The sequence below is a fragment of the Lactuca saligna genome, chromosome 1 (genome assembly GCF_052625555.1).
Source record: "Lactuca saligna cultivar CGN05327 chromosome 1, ASM5262555v1, whole genome shotgun sequence".
Classification (NCBI taxonomy): Eukaryota; Viridiplantae; Streptophyta; class Magnoliopsida; order Asterales; family Asteraceae; genus Lactuca; species Lactuca saligna.
In genome coordinates this window covers 21167010-21190801 of record NC_136417.1, presented here as the reverse complement: position 1 = coordinate 21190801, position 23792 = coordinate 21167010, and the positions used below count along the sequence as shown (strand labels likewise).

The window sequence follows — 23792 nt, the reverse complement described above, 5'->3', positions numbered from 1 at the left end:
ACTGTGGGCCCAGGGGTAATCAAGTCAATGGAGCATTCCAGTTACGGGCTAAGGGAGACTCGTACTATGGGCTCAGTTGCAATCCAGACTCACACTATGGGCTCATGGGTAATCAAGTCAATGGAGCATTCCAATTACGGGCTAAAGGAGACTCGTATTGTGGGTTCGGTTGCAATCCAGATGTGAGCTGTGGGCCCGGAAGGCAATCCAGACTCACACAGTGGGCCCATGGGTAATCCAGTCTGTAAAACTATGGGCCCGTTGCATGCTGTTTAGTTTGTTATGTTATGATATTGCTAACATGGTTATGTGGATTGTATGTGTATCGGTATTTTGGGGGAACTCACTAAACCTCGGGCTTATAGTTTCAGTTTATTGTTTCAGGTACATCGGATAATCGCAGGAAGGCAAAAGCGTGATCGTACAACTCCTCACCTTTTATGACTATGTTTCTGGGATACTGTGATATTGAATTGTTTTGAAAATAAATTGGTAATAACTAAGGGCTTTTAAATGTTTTAAAAAGTTTAAATTTGGCCTAATTTTTATGGGTGTTACAAATAAAATTCTACCACGTGCGAAAATTGTGGAGACTAGGCGAATAATATTAAGCCGCATGTCCATGTACTCATGTGTGTCTGCAATATGATGAGAAAAAAGAAAGAAAAAAAGATCAAGTAATAAATTAATTAATTAAAAAATTTAATTGTTAATTAAAATTAGAAAGAGAGAAGATGGGAAGTACTAATAAAAATGATCCATGAATTGTATAAATGGAGAATGAAGGACCTGATGAGAAAGTTAAGTCTGAGCATTCTTTGCAGAATTTCAACTTGGATACTTTTTCTATCTTCAAATATATTTTTTTAATCATCATGAATCTAAAATAATTGGAAAGTAAAAATCGTTACATGAACCAAAAACGACACTTAACAACAACAAAAGAATCATATACATGTTGAAGCGCTTCACGTTTCAAAACAAAGTTAAATCTTTTCCAATCATAGTGTGGATTTCCCATTGACGAGGATGTAAAATATCCATCTATAAAAAAAGGTTAAAGGAAGCTGCAAAACAAAGTAAAAAATTGAATACCAATCTTTTTATGTAAATTAATGAATAATATTTACCATTTTCTACACAAGCTACAAGGCAGTGGTGTAATCAGTGCCTTGTAGAAGAATATGTATTAACTGAGTAATTTGGTTTCAATACATGAACAACAGCTATACAGATAGCAGATTGACTGTATAATCAATTGAAAGGAATCTCATTTCCAACAACTGTTATTACTTGTTCTTGATGTGTCTTCTATAAATCCATACTACAAGAAAAAAATATTATTCTTGACAAAAATACCAAATTTCCTGAATAGTATACAATGTTATTATATTGAGAAAAAGATTGCATAAATTGACCAGAACATTGCCAAGGTTGTAAATTGCTCTATAGAAGTCAAATTGCAACTGTATTGTTGCACGAAACTTCGTAGTTAACAAATGTGGTAAATAATCAGTCATTCATTGTGAAAACTTATAAGAAGAATGTGATATTTTAATAATATTTACATATATATCTCACTGTGAATACTAATTGCACTTCTCACTATTGTCTGTTTTTCATGGGCATGGGTAGGAACAGTTCCACCTAATTCCTGTAACATCTATTGTTGATGTTAATCAATATACATAAATAAAAGTATACAACAATATAAAATTTTAGGGACTATATTAAAAAGTGTTAAATGAAGCACCTGTAATGCAAGTCCCTAGTAGTTAAGAGCTATAACTTAATTTCATCACAAAGTCATAAACAAGAAGAAGTGAATTTATAAATAAAATAAAGCTACATATTTTTCTTTATAAAAGTTACATGTAGACTGTTCCAGTTTAGTTTAATGACCAGTTCATAATTATTTGTTGCATGTTTCCATAGTTCATCGGCTTTCTTTGTGCATCCATTAGGATTCTGCCATTGTAGGTCTACAGAGCACTCTACGAGGTATAACCTTCATTCATCAATTATGTTTGAGACCAAAGAAACAATATACAGGCTTGTTTACCATATAGAGGAGTACATATCTATAACCAGAAAGCCATAACATCCTAATATTGGAAAAATAACCAATTCTAATAAAAATATTTTAATGGTTGTTTTATAAGAGCATATCTTTATACAAACATATAATGTAAATTGAGATAATATAACACTAAATCTCCAAATTAAACAACGAGAGTATGGATTCATACTTGGATACAGCGACACAAATCTATGTCTATAAATTCATTTTTACTGGGGATCCTAAAACAAAAATTAACCAAGGAACATTAAACAATGACTAAAATGAACAAATTTAACTTCAAATATTAATAAAATGCATTTTACCTTCAAAGGGAAACTAGAATCTACGAGTCTGCAAGCCATCAGAAGTAGAAAATAGTCGATTCACAAAACCTTTTGGAAATTTAAGTGGGTAAACGAGAGTTAGGCATCGCCATGAACCGAAATCATGTATCATAGCCGTTGATGGTGGCGGAAGATCATGGTTTTGAATTGACGTTTCTCTGCTTTCCTATTTCATATGCGTTGAGGATGGCGACGCATAGTCTACTCAAGGAACTCATGTGAATCATATTCAAATTTCGTTTGTTGATTGAAGAAACATTCCTCCGGCTTGTGATTCGAGGCGGCATTGACAGGATCCAGAAACTCCTCTTCTCCGTTCTTATCGTGTAGATTCGAAAAGAAGGAGCTCGAAGAAGAGCGATAACGCAATAAGGAGCTTTGATTCTCCTCTAGTTGGTTTTGATTTTGAGTTTGCTAATCGTAATCTGGATAATGATCTAATGAAATCAGCTGTTTCAACTTGACAAACTGTCGTTGGCTGAATGTATGATGTTGTGTGCTGCTAAACGCGATCAATTAGGGTATAAGAAGTGGAGGAAACATCAAATTTTAGCAATAAAATTCGTTTCATTTTGGATTGGGGAATAAGAAGAGGTAATTTAATTTTTTTAGTGGCACAAAAAGAAATGGAAAAAATACATTAGTCATCTATAAAACTTTGAAAGACGTATACATTAGTCATCTATATATCAGCTATTCTGTAGTATAACTGCACACATTCTTAAACGGGCAGCAACTGTAGTCTATAGTCTATACACACAACTCCCTATGACAATCTTGGTTTCTTATGAGCATGAATATCATCTAAACCGTTTTCAGGGAAGGATCTTATTTTGAAGGTTACAACACAAAACAGGATCTTCAATCTATTACACAATCTATTTCTCTGATCACCCTCTAGTTTACTCCGATTGGAAATGCAAAGGCTCTCAAACCCATTATAGATCTCATTAGACTTTCTCCTTAAAGATTCAGGTAGTAATTCTAGGTCTGGACATTTCCCATCAGATACCATGTTACCAAATAAACAAGTTTCATCAATGTTTAAGTCAAGATCATCCAGGAATATGTTCTTGCCAAAGGTGCGGAGAGTAACAGGTTCAGTTTTTGGAACAAATTTTCCCTCCTGCTCAACATCGATTACATCCCCCCAGTTCTCAAATGCTGAAATTACCAAATTCTTGGCTACTTCCTGATACCACATATCAACACGAACCATGTATTATTTTGAAAGCAACAAAAATTATTATATATAAAGAAAAAATGATTCTAGTGTTTGGATTTTGATGATGGAAAAAACAAACATGCCTTTTGGTTCTGTGTGAGTTTATCACTAGAAAGAAAACTCTTGTCCTGGAATAATCCCAACACTTCACCAGAGACATTGAAGAAAACCCTAGTTTTTGGGTCAAAACTAGAACAGTACTGCAGTTTAGCAGGACATTCTCGAGCATGCTCCACTGTAATCGTCCAACTTTTTGCGTGATTTGAATGATCAAATATCTAGAAATATCCCAACATATATTATACATACTGTAACGTTATACGTTAAGCAGCAAAAAGATAAGGAATTACTAGAATTGAGGGGGTAGATAAATATTGCAAAAAGAAAAGAAATATATATATACCTCCTTGAGATGTTGAGTTTGTCGAAATAAATGAACAAGAAAATCTCCCACAGTTATAACTTCTGCCTGTTCCATATTTTTAGCCAAACAACCGTGTCTATCAACCTTACGTAATCGCCATATCTTATCATGTAGAGATGGGATATAATGCTTCGTGCATGCTGCACAATAATTCTCATTAATAATTATAATATCCCATACATGAACTGTGAAATAGTATCATCAATGAAAATAAAGCACTGAATCTAGAAAAGACAGAAAATAAAGAAAACTTATATCGTTTCTCACCTTTAGTGCGACGATCTTTGAGAAGAAAGGACCCTGACTTTGCTTCTTTGACTCGAACACCATTGCAATTATTCACAAACTTTGCTCCCAGTCTAAGTTTGGAATTCTTCATCCACTTGCGATTACATGCGAAAGAAACCATGGGCAAAATAGCAGTGCCTTGAATTAGATTCAGGAATATATTTTCCACACGAATAGATCTACTTCCTTCGATATGCCTAACAAGTATGCTGTTATTTCTCACATCTTCTCCTGTGACATCATCAACCTCTGCTTCAAGAACTATTATTTCAACTTTTCCTGAGGCTTCAGGCCCTGTCTTCACTGCTTCCTTGGTTCGACTTTCAACTAAAGTTACTCCCAAAGGGACACCTCCGATTGCTTGTATGTGGTCGCCAGTGAATAAAGTGGGAATGATGCTGTTTGAGAACCTTAATTCTAAGCTTCTTGATTCAGATTTGTCTTCCCTGTTAGGTCGAAGAAGCAAATGAGTTAATCAACGAATGGCTACAAGGTGTAATGTATAGGTGCTTACCTTTGCATGCTAGTTGGATCCTGGTTTTTATGTGACAATTCAATTGCCTCTTTCACCTGAAAGTACATGAAACAGTTTACTTTGTAACTTTTCAATTTGAACACAATAGTTAAAAGTAGGGTTTTTCCAGTTTGTAGGGGTTAAAGATAGAGAATGGAAGGTAGAAGGAGTTAGTGATTAGGGAATGAGTTTAATTCCCCCAAATTTTGGGAGAATGGGTGGATGATTAGCCAGAATTTGGTAAGATATGGTTCATCCAGTCATACTCAACCACCACTGTTGATTACTATCCTCATTCCAGATCATCCAAAACCCACAACACCCCTACAACATAGATTACTACGAAACCAAAATCCCATACTTTAAGTACTATAAAACATGACTTACCGAAGTTGCCAGCCTTGCAGGAGCTACCAAGATTAGTTTCAAATCCAGAACACAATTGGAATAAATTAGATACTTTTAATTATTGAAAAATACAACTTACTTAAGTTGTAAGGGCTGTGAAGATTAGGGAAAACTACTATAAAAAAATGTCACCATGTAAGAATTGCACATGGTTTTCTTGGGCATGTAGTATGCCCAAACATCTCCTTGAAGGAGGTCTACATCTAACATAAGCATCTTGGCCTTTGGTGATCTTCAAGTACCAGGTATCTCTACACGATTTGGTGTATAAAGGAATAGCTATAGATCAAAGAAACTATCTTGGCACCTGTGTGATTAGATCAAAGTTGCTGCTTGTATCTTCTTACAGAAATTCTATTCCTAAAACGCATGTTGAAAATGATTCAAACCTAGCTTTACTTTCCACTCCAAAATCAATCAAGTTATGGAACAAGAGCAGGAATACAGTACTTACATTTAAGCGGTTGAATCGCGATCTACTTTAAAGTAATTTTACAGATTAATGAAGGTTTAAGATTAATATCGTTTTTTTAAGTGAAGAATTCCCTGTTGATAAACCTTGCAATACAGACGAAATACAAATTCGTAATGTAATGCACTCACTACTATTCGTAACCATTGGTCGAATCGAGGCCGCAGTTGATGTGGAATACTGGTCAACATTTTCTTCCATTCATCCCTGTGAACAGACGACAGATAGAATGGATATACTGAAATCAAATTTGCAAAAAGAAGTAAGATCTAATTGAAAAGCATAAAGAAAAGATGGAATCCTACTCTCTGTGAGGAGCGAATCTCATTAAGGCATCATCATCTCCGAAGTTGTTCGTTTTTGGAGATCCGACGATTTGCAAGGTGCAAATCTGTGATTGATTAACATGCGACATTTTGAATTTATCGAGAAAGTAAAACAGACACAAACGACTGCAACTATCAAATCTATTTCTCTGATTCTCGAACTGATTGCGAGTGAGTATAATAATAATTACAACATGATATGGTGACAAGGCTCTGTACTTTCGCTGCTGCTTCTTGGAAATTTTGGGCATCCCAACGGAGATGATGTGGTTGTGTACACTCTCAAACCGTGTTGAAAAGTAGAACTCCAACTGCCCCTCCTCCTTCTCCCCCTCCTCCTTCCCAACTAAAGACTAAAGTCGACAGCTCCTCCTTCTCCCCCTCCTTCCCAACCGTGTTGAAAAAGCTTTTTGAAATATGAAAAAGCTATAAACATAGTTTTTTTTTTTTTTTTTTTTTTTAATTATTATTATTATATGAAAGCTTTTTTAATATTTTTTTAAATATTTTAATTATTATATGGGTCCATGTGTTTTTAACAATTTACAAATTAACAACTTGTTTAGACGTCTTATACAATCAATTTGAAAAAGCTCTTTTAATGTGGAATATTTTATAAGTTTTTAACTTTAAACTTTTTCATTAAAAAAAAAAAAACTCCATAAAAAGCTTTACTAATGTGTGAAGCCTGTTATTAGTTCTAATTTTTAGAAATGATTAGTACGTTCGAAATGAGTGCATCTCGGATTTCAAACATTGTATTTATTTTTGTATTTACGTCTTAACCTTTGTTTCCTATATGTTAGTATATTGTTTTTTCAAGTAAACCACAGATCATGTCTTTATATCCAAATATACTTTGTTTTTGGTGAAAATTTTAAATTCGTAATATTTTTTTTTTTTTTCATTTCCGAAGTCTTTTTTGGATTTTTCATTCTGAAATACTACTTTTAAACAATTCTAATCAAAACTAAGATCATAGTTGTTTCTATGTTGAATTAGTGTTGGTGAAAGATGCCTCGTAACCTTATGTTGGGATTAAGTCATGTTGTGTACAATATATGTAGCTTATGAGTAGAATATAGTGTATGTCTGTTTGTCGCTCTTAAAAAAATAAAGAGTTTTTTGTTATATGTTTGTTATATTTCATGGGTTAACACAATAAGCCATTTTTTTAACCAAATATACCCTAAAAATGTAGCATTTTGAGTTATATTTTAGAGATGTTTTTTATATTTTTAACTATGTTGTATTTAACATGTATTTCCTTTCCTTTTGGCTGATATATGCCACAAATATTCAAAGAATGAGTTTAAAAAAAGACCCCCTTATTGGGAAAGAATCTAAAAGATCGGTATGTTAATCGTTTTTGTTTTACTTGTGTGGAACCTAGACCTAGTACACCTACCAAGACACCTAAGAAAGCCACACTTACGGTCGGTCAATCCATAACTGTTCTATGGACTATATCTGAGTTTCTTAGAGTATAGGGTTTATGGTGTATTGTATGTACACCCCACTATACTAGACTTAAAAAAATTATGGATTTTAGAACATTTTATAACTTAAAGTCATATTTAGCAAAATATGGTACAACAAAAAGAAAATCATTTTTTGTTTCAAAACATAAATCAACATTGTGTATTACAACTTAATATCAAAACAAATTATAGCAAAGCATTACATTTATAAAAGAAACTACGTCGATATTTTAATCTTCCAAATTTCTACTTTTGCAAACTATCATCTTTCAGCCCCCTCGTACCTAAACCAGGGACACATGACAATAAACAAAATGTGTAAGACAAAAATTGTCTTATGAGCTACATTGGTTCACACACTTCGCAATATCAAAACATTTGATGAAGATTGTACTATAATCATATTTCATGCATGATAACGTTCAAATGCGAAAGCTATCGGGCCATCCCGATCCGTTATTCCATAAGTACTTTAAGTTTGTGGTTATATACCACACCACTTACGACTACCTATCGTCATTGTTGTAGCTTCTTACATTCGTCAATTGTTGTTAATGTAGCTATTTACCGCCTCCATTCGACATCACCATCCCAATAAGAACCAATCAACTTGATATGGTAGCTTAGGTCGCTACTTAATTTGTGAAAGGGTATCATCTCGATAGTGCTTTTTTATGTCGTAATAGGACCTTTCGTTTTAAACCCTATCTACAAGACTCTTACGCAAAGATATTTTATGTATTCTTGAGAACCACTTTTCTTTTATCATTTCAATCACACAGGTGTCACGAAATACATAACATACAAAACTATAGTTTGCATAGTGAAATATTTACAAGCTTTATCATAACTGTAAATAACTAGTATTTAAGTAATCCTGTGAATTGTGGCGGAAAACTTGTTTGCAACTAATAAAAATAAAAGTTATAAAAAGAAATTATTTAAGGGACCAAATAATGTAACTTTCATGCATGAAGCAACTCATTTGCAATTTGTATGTAGAATGTGATTTACAAATGTCAAAAATCCACATAACGGTGACGATTATACCATATCAATTGTGTTGGGGTTTTATTCAAAAATTAGTTTAAAAAACATAAGATTTAGCAATGGTAGACTTTGATTTTGAATAACATAAAACAAGTTAATGACCAACCATGGATATTCTTGTAAAGTTTGGAAGGAAAACAATCACCAATGAAGAAGATGAATAAGTAACAACCTTTATAGTTCTTCGGGTCATCTTAGGAGGCTTGGAAGTTGATGGAGAGTGTGGAACCTTTGAGACACCAACATGAAACCAACTTGATATAGACACTAGTCAAAACTCTTAAGATTTAAGTTCATATCCAAATATGACTTAAGAGTGTAATGTCTCAAAAATCATAACAAATTTAAACTTTTTCAAAACAACCAATTCACTAAAAAGAAGTGTTTACAAATCCACTGTTTCCAAAATATTATTAAAAATCAGAGTCTCTCAAGATCAACAACATGAAACCAATGATGTGTACGGTCACGTCTTCACCTTGCCTCGATCCTTCGAAATACCTGAAACAAAACTAAAAATGTAAGTCAACGTTTAGTGAGTTCACCCAAAGTACCACCACATAAACATAACAAACAACAACATGCATATAGAGCCTTCAACATGAATGGATCGCATCACTGGGCCTTCAACCTATCTAGATAGCTCTTTGGGCCTTCTGTTTTTCTCCATTCCTCTCATATATCGTCGTAACGTCCTTAATGCTAGGTTTTGAAAAAGACTTTTCGTAGTTTACCGGACAAATTGAGGTTTACTTACGGCTGGAGTAAGCAGAGAGTCAAAAAAGTCCAGGGAAGCTTTTCAAGTAGGATTCGAACCTACGACTGACTAGTTAGTTACCAGCCGACTGTCTGGCCGGTCTGTCTCGCAGGCCTTCAGTCTATCCGGGCCGCCCTAGGTATCTTGGCTTTCAGGACAAAGCGGGACCGCCACAACCCGATACACCATCACATATCAACATATACCATAACAATCAATAGCTAGCATATACAAGTGCTCATACAGATTTAATAGATCACTACAGCATAGCAACATCGTATATACCATGATACAGATCTAACAGATCACTATGGCATAACAACATACGGTAAAAACCAGGATATCAATCCAATAGGCCAGCCTTGGTGCCTTCGACTCATAAGTATAGTGAGGAAAACTCACATCTTAATCCAAACATAGTCTGAATGAATCTCTTCTCTGACAACCCGCACTACTCGACTCCTAGTGATCAAAACATTTCCCAATCTAAATTGGTATCGATTTCCTAAAATACCCTTGAGTCAAACTTGGTCAACTCCATGATTCGTTGGTCACGTTGTCAGGGGCGAAGACAAGAATTTAGAATAAGGGGGCTTACATGTAATAAGATAGTCTAATATATTTTATATTTGAGTAATGTACATAATAGAGTCATAATTAGAAACTAAATCGAAAAAGAAAAGTTCATCTAAATAGAAGTTATATAAATATCTAAAGAATCAATCTTCAAAAGTTGTCAAATAATCATAAGCACATATTAATAGTTAGGTTGTGGACATCTATTATGAATATCTTCTCTCGTATTATTACTAACAATATGCAAATGTGGTTCATGAACATCTTGGTTCTTTTCTTACTCATGGTTTATCTTATGAATATAAGAAACAAAATTAACATTGATAATAACATCACTAACTGCAAATTATAGAAAATTAAATGTGTACTATGCATTAAAATTTACTTTCTTAATTCTTGTTGATCAGAGAACGAAAATCGTGTCATGTAATTTGTAAGTGTTAGCAAATGTAGCCAACACTAAGCTATGTATTTAAAATCACATCGTTTAATTAAATAAAACGGATACCAAGACTTTTGGCAATTAAAAAAATGGAAGCTATGTATATGGGCTTTTAGTTTGCTCATGGCCTTATTATTTTTATATACCATAAAAAGATTGGAGGGGGCGCAACTTTACTAAAATTGATATGGGCTTCAATTTAATGGCTACTTATTTCTATATACCATAGTTGAGTTTATTTTTAAATGGAGATTAGGGGGCGGAGCACCTGCCTCCCACCCTATTTGTAACGTCCGTAGATCAGGGTTAGTCAATTTAGAGACAATAAGCATAAAAAAATGACTTTTTGATAGAAGATTATTTAGGATGAATAAACCTAACTAAGTTGTAGTATATGTTACAAGGTTTCCGTGCATATAAGGAACGCCAAAATCCGAGTTATAACGAAGAAGTTATGACTTGTTAAAGTTTCGCGATAGAACCGGCACAATGCTGAATGACGTAAAAAGTGAATTTACGTTAGAGTGATATTTAGTTTTGGCAATCTAAACGAGAATCGAAGATCTCGTTGTTAGTAGCGAAACGACGAAAAGTTAGGCAAGAACGGACGTCGGACGAAGAAGTTATGAATTTATAACGAAATTTTCTGTCCCGACCTATTAAAAATAAATAATAAAAATAAAATTCAAAATTAGCCGACGGAGTCTAAACGAAAGTTGAAGAGCGTAGTCTCACCTACGCGTGGATATAAAGAACGTCGAAAACGGAGTTCGTATGAAGAAGATATGAATTTTCGAAGTCTATTAATTAATTAATAATTAAATTTAATTATTAAATCCCGGTATTATCCGAAGGCGAGTCACCGGACTCATCCGAATTACGCCCCGCGTACAGCGAAGCATGACGACCTTCGCACTCGAGTTCTTCGGATGACGCATGCAGTGACGAATTCGGACGCGTACACCCCGCGTACTCCGAGGCTCCAGCCTCCTATAAATAGGATGCGAGGGCAGCCGGTTCGTTTGTTCATTTTCTCTCTTCTCTCTCCCGTTTTACATCGATTTGCGTGCTAGAAATACCCCGAAGACCCGGTATTATTCTCGAACCCCGAAGCAAGTCTCGAGATCCCGAAGATCCCGAGAAGTACGGTTCCCGAGCCGAAGCTCTGCCCGCGAGAAGTTCGATTTTTGTGGAGATCTTCCAGATCTACTGAAGAATACTACTTCTGCAAGTCGTAGTGCTGTCCGATCATCTTCTGATCAAGTGAGTGTATACTACCTTTCATAAACACGATAATAATACAAGTATGGTTCGAGTGTATTAAGTTTATTGTTGTTTATATGTGTGAGTGTGTAGTTACTTTCTTCTAATACATAAATACGACATATTTTCTATGAAATACGTGTTATGTGTTTATATGTTATTTGTCTATTTGAGATGGGCATGGAAATTGGAGTTTTATACAGGTGTTAAATGATTTAAACTGTGTAAGTATTTATATCTACAAAATTGTTGGGTAGAACATAGGTAGATGGAATAGTTGGTGACTATAGAGTTAGCGCCTATTGTATAAACCTTGGCGACGATGTGACTTCGTGCCTATTTGATGAACCTTGGCGACTATGGACTTAGCGCACGTTGAGTAAACTTTGGCGACTATGGAGTTAGCGCTTGTTGAGTAAGCCTTGGCGACTATGGAGTTAGCGCTTGTTAAGTGAACTTTGGTGACTATGGAGTTAGCGCCAGATAACTATGGATTTAGTACTTGATAAATAAGCTTTGGCAGCAATGGAATTCGTGCCAAATTCCTTACGAATAAATGAATGAAGGGTAGTTGGTTCTTAGGGTAAAACCTTAAGAAAATAATGGGTATGGGTAATTGGGTTGATTGTTTGCTGATTACATATAATAATTATATTATTGTGGGTTGAAAATCTTATATGCTCACCAGGCTCCCAAGCGTGATCCACTCAGTTTTCTTTTCATTACAGGTAATGGAACAAGGGTATAAGTTGGTGGACTTGACGAGAGATTTTGGATTATAGATCACTAGTTGAATAACTATTGTATGGTCTATTTTATATTGTTTATGCTTTTGGTCTGTAACGAACATGACATCCCGAGTTTTTTATTATTTAACGAAAATACATTTTTTTCGAGAAATGTTTTGATAAATGGTTATCATATTTTATTTTGGGAACAAATTCCGCAACCGTTTTCTTTAAACAATCACTCTGATTTTATTAAAGAAAAAAAAAAAAAGCATAAACAAATCGGTCTTTTCTGGCCGTGAAATTGGGGATGTCACAGTTGGTATCAGAGCATTAGTTTAAGCGAACTAGGAATATGGATTTATTTCTAGACTTAAACTTAGAATGCTAAGCAATGATTGTGAGTTGAGTGTGTCCATTATATTTTAGGTAGTACACCTAAATTGACACAAGCACTATTTTATTTTAGGAAAAATTGCCTAAAATGCTATTATGTGCTAATTGTTATATGTTTGCCATATATGATGTTAATTGTTCGGATCTATGGTCTGTTGCCGACCGGATCCGGAAACCTTATGTGTTTAGGATTCTAAGCGTGTGTCTACGATATTAGAACTAACATGTAAATGTTTCGGAGTGATAAGGATGATTTGAATATCTATCGTGACTAAGGATCTAATTTCACCTTATTCGGTGTATAGATCAAAAATGGTGAGAATGAGGAGTGGAGTTGGAAATGCTAATGAAAACAGGAATCAAATACCAGTAATTGAACAAATACCTGTTGTAGCAGCAGTGCCTGAACCAATGACAATGGCCGGAGTTCAAGTGATGATCCAGGCAATGTTGAATAATAAGATGGAAGAAACCAGACGTCTGATCAGGCAGAATCGCGAGGAATTGTCAATTCAAGTTGAAGAGCCCGAAGTAAATGGAGGGCAGTCTGAAGGAGGAAACTACAGTGGGACCGTTGGTCAAGCCAACCCACCAATAGTTCGCCAAAACAACCAGGATAGAGGAAATGATGGACGTGGATGCAAGTACAAGGATTTCATGGCATCCAAACCACCATGTCTTTCTGGGAGCTCGACACCGGTGCAAGTCATGGACTGGATCTCCAAAATGGAGACAATGTTTGAAAGTTGCGAGTGTAGCAACAGACAGAAGACCGCTTTTGCAATCCCTCTGTTAAAATCTGGAGTATTGAGCTGGTGGAAGTTACTGGCTGGTTCGATGCCTAAGGGGGAAGCTAGCAAGATGTCTTGGGAAGAATTCGTGGTGCGACTGAAAGTGCAATACTGCTCTGAGCAAGATCTTCTGGAAATCAACAATAAGTTCCAAAATCTGAAGAAAGGAAAATTGAGCGTTACTGAATACGCTACGAGCTTTACGGAGAAGATGAAGCTTATTCCACACCTAATTCCAACTGAGCTTTCCAAGGTCAACAAGTTTGCCAATGGATTACCAGCGGACTTTGGTCCGATAGTCAAACAAGCAACCACTCTGAAAGCCGCCATCTGGGCAGCCAAGAATGTTGAGACCCAAATAAAAGAAAAGGGTCTGGAAAGAGCTGAAGTTGGAGAGAAAAGGAAGCGTGAAGGATCTTCAATAATCGACAAAGAAAGTAAATTCTCGAAATTTGGGGGAAGAGATGAAGCTAAGTGGTGTGAGAAGTGTAAGAAGAAACACTTCGGGAAATGTAGCGAGGAGATGACTTGCTACAAATGTGGGAAGACAGGGCACTACGCCAACAAGTGCCCACCTATCAAGAAGGTGTGCTATAGGTGTAACGAAGAAGGTCATATTTCTAAAGACTGCCCACAGAAAAACACGCCTCCACAGCCAAGGGCATTCAACATGTTCCTCAACGAAGCAGAAAAGGATGGGAGGATTAAAAGATGAAGACTTCATATTAATATATAAAGTCTGTATCAGGAAGCATAGCCTATTAGAGGCATAGTATAGGGTGAACTTGAACTTTTGTGTAATAGTTTCAAGATTTAATATAAACCTTGGTTTTGTTATCTGATGTGTTGAATGATTATATGATTTATGTATGGTGACTTGGTTAACTGCGAGACAATACTTGGGACGAGTATGAGTAGGTGTGAATGGTAGTAGAGATCTATACTACCGGAAGCACAGGACTCACGCTTGGATCAGGGGAAGTCACAAGGTTGTCAAGAAGCTAGTAATTGATTTCCTTTTATTCAAGTTTGTCATTTCCCTTGTTTCGGTAATGACTAGTAGGATGATGGTTATTCCGACCCTAGTGGTCATATTAATTGAGTCCGACCGCGATGAGAGGTCATCGGGGCACGACCCATCGGTTAGTTACAATAGATAAATGAATGTATTTATCCTTAGAAGAAGAAGGAGTCCACAATAAGGATTTATTTTGTAACTTAAAGATGTCGATCTAAAGTCCAACGTAGTACGAAGAGCAGATGCAGGGTTGAGCATCAAGGTTATTACGTAGAATGGAGAGATAACTTATGGAGTCAGTATACAAATCCAATTTTGTTGATGATTCCGGGACGTAATCATCCTAAGGGGGAGATAATTGTAACGCTCGTAGATCAGGGCTAGTCAATTTAGAGACAATAAGTGTCAAAAAAATGACTTTTTGATAGAAGATTATTTAGGATGAATAAACCTAACTAAGTGTATTAAGTTTATTGTTGTTTATATGTGTGAGTGTGTAGTTACTTTCTTCTAATACATAAATACGATATATTTTCTATGAAATACGTGCTATGTGTTTATATGTTATTTGTCTATTTGAGATGGGCATGGAAATTGGAGTTTTATACAGGTGTTAAATGATTTAAACTGTGTAAGTATTTATATCTACAAAATTGTTGGGTAGAACATAGGTAGATGGAATAGTTGATGACTATGGAGTTAGTGCCTATTGTATAAACCTTGGCGACGATGTGACTTCGTGCCTATTTAATGAACCTTGGCGACTATGGACTTAGCGCACGTTGAGTAAACTTTGGCGACTATGGAGTTAGCACTTGTTGATTAAGCCTTGGCGACTATGGAGTTAGCGCTTGTTAAGTGAACTTTGGTGACTATGGAGTTAGCGCCAGATAACTATGGATTTAGTACTTGATAAATAAGCTTTGGCAGCAATGGAATTCGTGCCAAATTCCTTACGAATAAATGAATGAAGGATAGTTGGTTCTTAGGGTAAAACCTTAAGAAAATAATGGGGATGGGTAATTGGGTTGATTGTTTGCTGATTACATATAGTAATTATATTATTGTGGGTTGAAAACTCTATATACTCACCAGGCTCCCAAGCGTGACCCACTCAGTTTTCTTTTCATTAAAGGTAATGGCACAAGGGTATAAGTTGGTGGACTTGACGAGAGATTTTGGGTTATAGATCAGTAGTTGAATAACTATTGTAAGGTCTATTTTATATTGTTTATGCTTTTGGTCTGTAACGAACATGACATCCCGAGTTTTTTATTATTTAACGAAAATACATTTTTTTCGAGAAATGTTTTGATAAATGGTTATCATATTTTATTTTGGGAACAAATTCCGCAACCGTTTTCTTTAAACGATCACTCTGATTTTATATATATATATATATATATATATATATATATATATATATATATATATATATATATATATATATATATATAAAAGAGCATAAACAAATCGGTCTTTTCTGGCCGTGAAATTGGGGATGTCACACTATTGTCTCCGCCGCTGCACGATGTGACCTCTAATGGTCACGTCGTGACCCAATAAGTCCAAAATAGATGAGGATCGACATCCTCACATCGTGACATCTAGGGTATGATGTCGTGAGAATGTCCCTAAACAAAAGTTCTTAATGAAGTTCTTATTCCTTTTTTTACAAACAACTAAATCCTTCCTAGGGTCTTTGCCACTCCAGAGCATCATAAAAATCATTGCTTTTTGGACATGCATGTCCTAAACACTACTTAAGTGCATATTAGAAAATGATACCAAATCTTCATGCAAGAGTCATAAAACTCCACCAAAATCCAGATCTAGAACTTATAATACTCAAGAGGCATTAGAGATCCGTAAAGTTGTTAACTTTAAGGATTCTAACCACTATTTCATCATGGGAATGTTGGATTTAAGCATAAAAAGCTATATCTAATCTTATAGACTCACAAAGCAATGAAATTGAAACTCACAAAGGCTCCAAAACGTGAGAGGGTGCTTGATGGCAAGACTTAAATGTAGAAATGATGGGCTAGATGCTCTTCCTCTTCTTCTCCTACGCTAAAATCACCCAAAAATGAGCTCAAGATCAAATATGAGTGCTAGGGTTCCAAAAAGGGGTGTATGGAGGTGATGGGGGTTGAGGGTGGGTGGTGGTTGTCGAGGCCAACACAAATAATAACCCTAAATATTACACACTAAAATAGTGTATAGTGGTAAAGGGATCGAATCCACGGAGATTGGTTCAATTTATAACTCTATGAAAAATCTCTTTGTAAAAATACTTGTAAAATGACAATAAAAATAAAATGGTGGGTTTTTGGTGTTTTGAAATACTTGAAACAAACTAGAATTAACTATGATTTAAATAGACAAATGCAACGAAAATAAGAGTTTGATGTAAAATCAATAAGGGAGAGATGGTTGACTTAAAGTTTCCTCACTTTGACTTTTGATGAACATATCATTAGAATCCAATGGTGCAATACTTTGATTTAAATCCTTAATTTGGCTATAGTAATCCAAGGAGCTTGAGATTACCTAGACTTTTCTTAATTGTTGAAATGTCTAGAGAAGCTCATAACAATTTCCTTAGTCAAAGTCACTAATTCCAAATAGCATGTAATTAGTGAAAGTCAACTAGCATTAAGAACCAAAAAGTCACCAAATCCAAGAGGGGTCAAATGCTTTCACCACCATGTTGGAGGAAATGTTTTATGATTGTGTGAAGCAAAAACAACACAAAAATCATTTGTTGCTTGCTAATTTGAGGATCCTTTACTTAATCAAGAAATTAGCCAACTAATCACCACAAACACATTTAAACTCATGAACTAAAACATACAAGTAATGATAAGATGTTAAAACACAAAACATTCCCATAAAGATTCAAGAACATGTTCATGGATTCTTCAACATTCAACAAAAGTTCAAAGGATTAACCAAAAGTCAACCAAGATTAGTTTAGCTAAGCATGGCTAAACACAAAGAAACAAAGTTAGAGAAAATTGTACCAAACATTAAGCAAGAATCAAGAGGTAAAAATATGATGTTCTTCAAGGGTTCTTGGCCTTCAAAAGTCTTCAAAACTCCAGAGAGAATCTTCAAAAATCGGATGTCCAAGAGTATGCAAAAGATGGGCACCAACCTTCCTCAAATAGCTCAAAAGAAGAATTTCCGAAACTACCCCTGCAGGGCCTTGCGCGACCCGCGTGCTGCTGCGCGGGTGGGTTGCGCGGGTGGTGCCTGACATGGGCTCCTTTGAGATTTTGGGCCTCTAAAGCATATCCCACTAGCCCAGATCGAATCCAATCACCTCCTAGCCCATTTTCTTCAAGTTTTTCTTCATTTAAAGCCCAATTTGACCTCTCTAAATCCTCCAAGGGTTGTGAACTCGCCCGATTAATAATTTTCATACGCTTGAATGTTCCCCCGCATCTTTCAAATTTAAAGCTCAATTCTTCCAAGCCTTCAAGCAATTGACAAGTCCACCCCATGAATCACCTTCATAGCCATCAAGCATGAAATCTCCAATTCCCTTCAAGCCCAATCACCTCGCAAGAGTGGCGCCCTGCTAGTTTCCAAGAAAATCTGCAATAATGCTCAAGAAACTAGAAAGTACCCCGAAATGGTCATAAAAATAACAAAAGGGAAAATATGCATGAAAGTTAACTAAAATGCGAATGAAATGTACTAAAATAAACTATAAAAATAAGTAAATAAAATGAAGCTATCAGTGGGCTAACCCTAACCCTTACTTCCTTTAAATACGGGGCAAAACCCCAAAATTAAGGTTTCATCCTAGACTTACCTCACGTCATGAGCCATCACACTCTCACGTCGTTAGGCCCAAAAATGATGCACGACTGCATCAACTTCCTCACGACGTGACACCCAAGGGCTCATGTCGTGAGTAGGGTTAAATCTTGAAATTTAAAACTTTAGCAATCCGTCATCTAAAATGAATGTTACAAAGAGAGCAAAATGCAAGCAAGTAATCTTCTAACACTTCTTTGCAAGAGAGAATATGAGAGAGTATGAGGAAGCTATAGTTTTGGTAAGTGGAAAACAAATGAATGAAAACCTTCATAAAGCTAAATCGTTACCCAAGAGTTCTTAGCACTTGGTTATGGGTCGTAATCCAATTAATAATCGGATGTTATTGTTTTTTACAGCGCGGGTTTTCCAGGCCAGCAATCTGAGATTCATTCGAGTGATTCAGCAGCTTGAGGTGAGTTTCCTAATTGTGTTTAGCGGGTTTTCCATGGTTTATTATGTTACTGGGCAAAGCATGATGTTGGGCGGGGCCCAATGACTGTATTGTATGCTATTATCTTTTTGATATCACATGTGCTTGTGTGATTATATGCTTATATGTTTATATGTATACCGAGCGGGGCCTGATGTCAGGCGAGGTCTGATGACTGACAGATCTGTATACCGAGTGAGGCCCGATATCGGGCAGGGTCCACTATATGTTGATATGTACAGTAGTGATAGGGGTAAAATAGACCCGGTATCCGGTTGAAATAGACCAAAGGGGATTGCAAGCACCCATATATGTTTGGTTGTATGTATGTATGGTATGTGGTATATTGGGGAAGTCACTAAGCTTTTTTCTTACGGTTTTTATGGTTATAGTTTTAGGTACTTCCGGTTCAAAAGTGAAAGGCATGGTTTGATCGCAGCGCATCCACCCATGTTTCCACATTATGATGATTTTGGGATTGTACTTTGATAATTGTTTTCCTATAAAGTACTTTTGAATATTTAGAAAAAAAAATAATGAATGTTTGGCTTAAAGATAATTAATGTTTTGATTGAATTAACATGAAATTTTTACCTCATAATTTGTGGTACGTTACAACTTCCCACCTCATGCATGCATAGGAGTACACCCAACGTACCTTATGTACACCCAGCATACCCGGGTCTAACACAAGAAAATAAATGAAGTCATTGCTAAGAGTTTTACCTGAAAAATCGGACATTACATCTAGTATATTGCAACGATGCATTACAACCCTTTCCAAGTGTACAAATCAAAGCAAGAAAAATCACCAAAAATAGCCTAGATGAGAAAAGGGAACAACTTAACGTAAAATTCGTCTTTTAAAGAAAAGCATCAAGAGAAAATGATCATATTGTTCAAAAATCATCACTTCAAGTGGCGACGAAGTGACGATTTTGGGTTGTTTCAGTATACCCAAATCATGGCCACTTCAAGTGGCTCAAATCATGGCCACTTCAAGTGGCTATCAAGTGGGGATTTGATGTTGTCAATCATTCCTTCCAATATCTTCAAATTGGTTGCGTCTAGATGCATTGATGTGTCACAATTACATATGGAAAATGAGAAATTTATTGGAATTTATAGTTTCAAAATCCAATCTTAAACATTTTGATATTTAGATGTAATTAAGGTGGAAAGGGTAGCATTAAAGTCGGTGAGTGTTTAGATTTAACCTTTTGGAATTAAAAGAATTGAAAAACAATAATTATCATTTTTCTAAAATTTTCTAAGTTCCTTTGTAAATTTGGAAATCCGAAATTTTTAAAAATTTGTTTACTTAAGCACCTTTTCAAAAATCTCGTTTTTTTTTTTTTATAAAATTATTCCATAAAACGGTTTATTTTTCCGCAACTAAATGCTTAAGGGTTCCTTTTAACCTTACATGGCAATAGCATGACCAAGTTATTCTCTATATAGAATCATACTTCAATTTTCTTTATAAACTAAAGTTGATCATATGAAACAAATAACAATTATATTTTATTACACCCAAACGGTCCTCAACTGCCAAATCTCTCGCACAAATAGAATGAATAAAAAAAACTTCAAGTATGTACATTCAAATGATCTTGCTACACCAATTTTTTTTTCATTTTTTTTATTAACTTCTTAGATCCATGCCAACTCCAACATGGAAAGTAGATCAACATTTGAAAGATCTTTTTTCGTGTATTGGGGATCAGAATTTGGCCAACGGGGTAACAAGTTCTAGCACCATCATACTCCATTCAATCAACAATCTAAAAGCATTGCTTATGCTCCAGCCTGCATGTAATGTACACGAATAGAGCAACATCGTATCACCTCAGCCAAATCACACCTTCTACACCCAAATCATAGAACATATAATCTAATCAGTGATTGATATGTCCAATAATCGTTCACTCTTAGAAAACAGTTTTTTTTGTTATCGTTTTATACTTTTTGCAGTTTGATAAAAGGTCCCGAGTTGAAAAAATTACCTGCTGTGGTGTTTGTATATACACAAGAAACCATAAATTTGAACTTTAACTCGCTCTAAAACCGAGTATTTTCATCCACCAATCGAGCATTTGACGATAAATCCCCTTTGCGTATCTCTAACATAAGTGAGAACCACTTTACAACACTCGACACAATCTTCCATCTCCTCTGAGCTTTCCCCATGCCCGAACACGGAAACAAAAACCTATCAACCGCACACTGCAAATCACCGGGTGGAGAAGAAGAAGTACCAAGATATTGCAAATGCATGGTTGAGCTCGGATCACAAATCAAGGTGTTGTCAACATGGCATTCGAAGTCCATAGGCTCATCAAATCCAACATTGATTGAACCCATTTGATTCGACTCGTATTCACTTGGAGATGGCGCGTTCATCTGTGGGTAATCAAATCGGCCTTTTGGAAGGTAATTGTTATTTCCTATATCTTCGGTTAAAGAGCAAGTTCCGGTTGTAAGAGATGCTTCATCATCATAGGAAACAACTTTCTCCAAGTTTTGAAATGCATATATCACCAACTTGTGGGCTTCCGTCTATATAACCATTTTTCCAAGTTGTCAGAACATAACAGAACAGAACAGGTTGTACTGTGTCATGTAACAAACGCAACAATAACGAAAGAGAATATGCGTTGTCTGAGACACTAACCTTTTCGGTTTCTGAAAGTTTGTTGGAAACAACATATTTGCAATTCGAAAGAAGTCCAAGGACTTGTCCCACAATATTGAACACAACGCCATCCCTTTGATGAGATTGAGGACAATACAAGTACAATTTGTTATCATCTATCACGCATCTTGTAGCATGTTCCACAGCAACGTCCCACATTTTAGCAGACATACCGGATCCTAGAATCTGCAATGATAAGAAATCGGTTAAAAATACAAACTTTATGAGCAAAATAATACAAAGAATGCAACATCTTACATGTCGAAGCCTTGCAGGGTATAGAAAGTAAAGAACTAAGAAATCTTTGACTGTTTTGACTTTTTCCTTGTTCAACCTCTTGTGAAAAGCTCCATCCTTGCTGATTTTTTCAAGTCTCCATACCTCATCAGACAGATACGGTGGGTGATGTTTCTTGTATACTAAAAACCAAGAAAAATCACATCGTCATATTTATTAAAATTTCTTTTTGACTTGATAAACTTAATGTGGACATGATTTAGAGGTTGTTTTTTTTCCCGATAAGTCTTTAGTCTTGTATACATAAGGTATTATGTTTTTTCACTAGACTGAATGATCATTTTACCCTTACATTCCAAATCACATAGAGTGATCGAAATTATTAAATAAACTTACGTTCCCCACGATGATCTCGGACAACAAAAGACTCCGACTTTGCTTCTCTCACTCGAATTCCATCAAAATTGTCCAAAACCCGTGCTCCCAGTCTAAATTTCCGACTCCTTGTCCAGCTTGAATTGTCTGTAAAAAAAAGATCACCCACTAAACCTATGCCTTCTTTAAGATTCAAAAGTGCATTTCCATGAAGAAGTGGTTTCTTCCCACGTCTCGCTCTAACAATGTTAGCACTGAAGTCTTCAAGTGTCCAATTGTCATCAGAATCATCACCAAAGTCTCCCTCAAGAACCACTATTTCCACTTTTGCTGATGATTCGATCCCACTGGAAATTGTTTTCCCAGTATGAGCATCGATTAATGCTACTTTTAGCATGTTGCAGTCTCCTCCTTCAATACGGGTCCCGGTAAAAACTGGAAGAGATAGAGCACTTAGGAACTGTAACTGTAAGTTCTTTGGGTGAAAAGATTCTATCTCATCCTCACAATCCCTGTGTAAAGAACATACGTTAGTAGTCTTACATAAAAGTCGTATTCATCATGCATTCATGCCTTACCACTTCATGTGTGCAAAATGTTTTTCCAATGCCATTTCAACTTCCTCTTTCACCTGTACCCGGGTATAGTTATCTAATTAGCAATAAAGAAGTTCATTAAATGAAATAAGTAGGACAAGTAAGTAGTAAGCGTATTTTGTTGTTCATTGTTTGCTATATACATCAATGCCAATATAAGTATATCTTATATAGTGTTGGATTCAAAATGGATATGAAAAGAAATTAAGAAGATCTTGTTACATACTACTCTGCGGATCAAGGGCTCCAAAACTGGCTCCACATACTTGTGGATTGTACAGAACTTCATCACCTCCAACACTGCACTGTATATATCAAGATTAAATAGTTACTTTTCTCTGAATCTTCTAAAGTCAATTACGATTCCTAAAAGTAACAAATTAAGCATGAATCCCGCTAAAACAAATACGCGGTGGCTAGGAATCGTATACAACACCACAAAAAACAGATTTAATCGAGTAATATTAACGAACCAAAAACAAACATATTCAATTGGGGGGGTGAATAAGGGTTTGACGGAGTTACTTTCTGAAAGAAGGACGTTTACGACGGGCTGCCGCATCGGAAAACGACTGATGTTCCCGTTCTTGTTCCTGTTCTTCCTGTGAAGAAGTACTGACATCGTCCTGCTTTTGCCGCTTCTGCGACATGATTTACTAGAGCAACCGGCGGTGGTGGTGGAAGCGAAATAAGAGCCGGAAGTAGTACTACTAGAGGTAGAGGTGGAAGGTGATGAGTATGAAGGAACCAGTAATCAGTGAATCGATGAGGATGAAGGGAAATCGACAAAGACGACCAACATGCGGTGTCAGACTGGAAGACAAAAATTCGAAATATTCTTTTAAGAGAATTAATTGCAAAGGAACAAATGAGTATTAAGGTAGCCATCGGCAAAGACAATCTACGGAACACGCCGAAATTTTGGTCCATATAACGGAAACGGAGTACCATGTTTATATCATAGAAATTTTGAGCTATTTTCCTTTGTTTAAATATTTAGTGTCTTATGTATAAATGTGGGTCAATCAAAATATAAAATATAAATAAATAAATAAGAGTAATT

General features: G+C 35.7%; 2 protein-coding genes across 3 annotated transcripts; both read right to left on the bottom strand.

Annotated features, from left to right (window-relative positions):
• Nucleotides 1-3033: 3033 nt before the first annotated feature.
• On the bottom strand, nucleotides 3034-6403 carry LOC145027535 (calmodulin-binding protein 60 A-like). The gene is made up of 7 exons (XM_078976915.1): nucleotides 6043-6403; nucleotides 5869-5944; nucleotides 4858-4913; nucleotides 4323-4789; nucleotides 4035-4195; nucleotides 3711-3909; nucleotides 3034-3594 (listed from the first exon to the last, which is right to left on the bottom strand). The coding sequence occupies exons 1-7, from the start codon at nucleotides 6312-6314 to the stop codon at nucleotides 3173-3175; spliced, it is 1653 nt and encodes a 550-aa protein (XP_078833041.1). The 5' UTR covers nucleotides 6315-6403; the 3' UTR covers nucleotides 3034-3172.
• A 13925-nt stretch (nucleotides 6404-20328) lies between these two features.
• LOC145027472 (calmodulin-binding protein 60 A-like) lies at nucleotides 20329-23586 on the bottom strand. Of its 2 annotated transcripts, none has more exons than XM_078976911.1 (8): nucleotides 23255-23586; nucleotides 22956-23034; nucleotides 22712-22764; nucleotides 22155-22645; nucleotides 21780-21940; nucleotides 21501-21707; nucleotides 20833-21385; nucleotides 20329-20690 (listed from the first exon to the last, which is right to left on the bottom strand). In XM_078976911.1, the coding sequence occupies exons 1-7, from the start codon at nucleotides 23377-23379 to the stop codon at nucleotides 20888-20890; spliced, it is 1614 nt and encodes a 537-aa protein (XP_078833037.1). In that variant the 5' UTR covers nucleotides 23380-23586; the 3' UTR covers nucleotides 20329-20690; nucleotides 20833-20887. The 2 variants fall into 2 exon arrangements, with proteins under 2 accessions (XP_078833037.1, XP_078833036.1); XM_078976910.1 differs by having other exon boundaries at nucleotides 20329-20693; nucleotides 23255-23585.
• Between the last annotated feature and the right edge of the window lie 206 nt (nucleotides 23587-23792).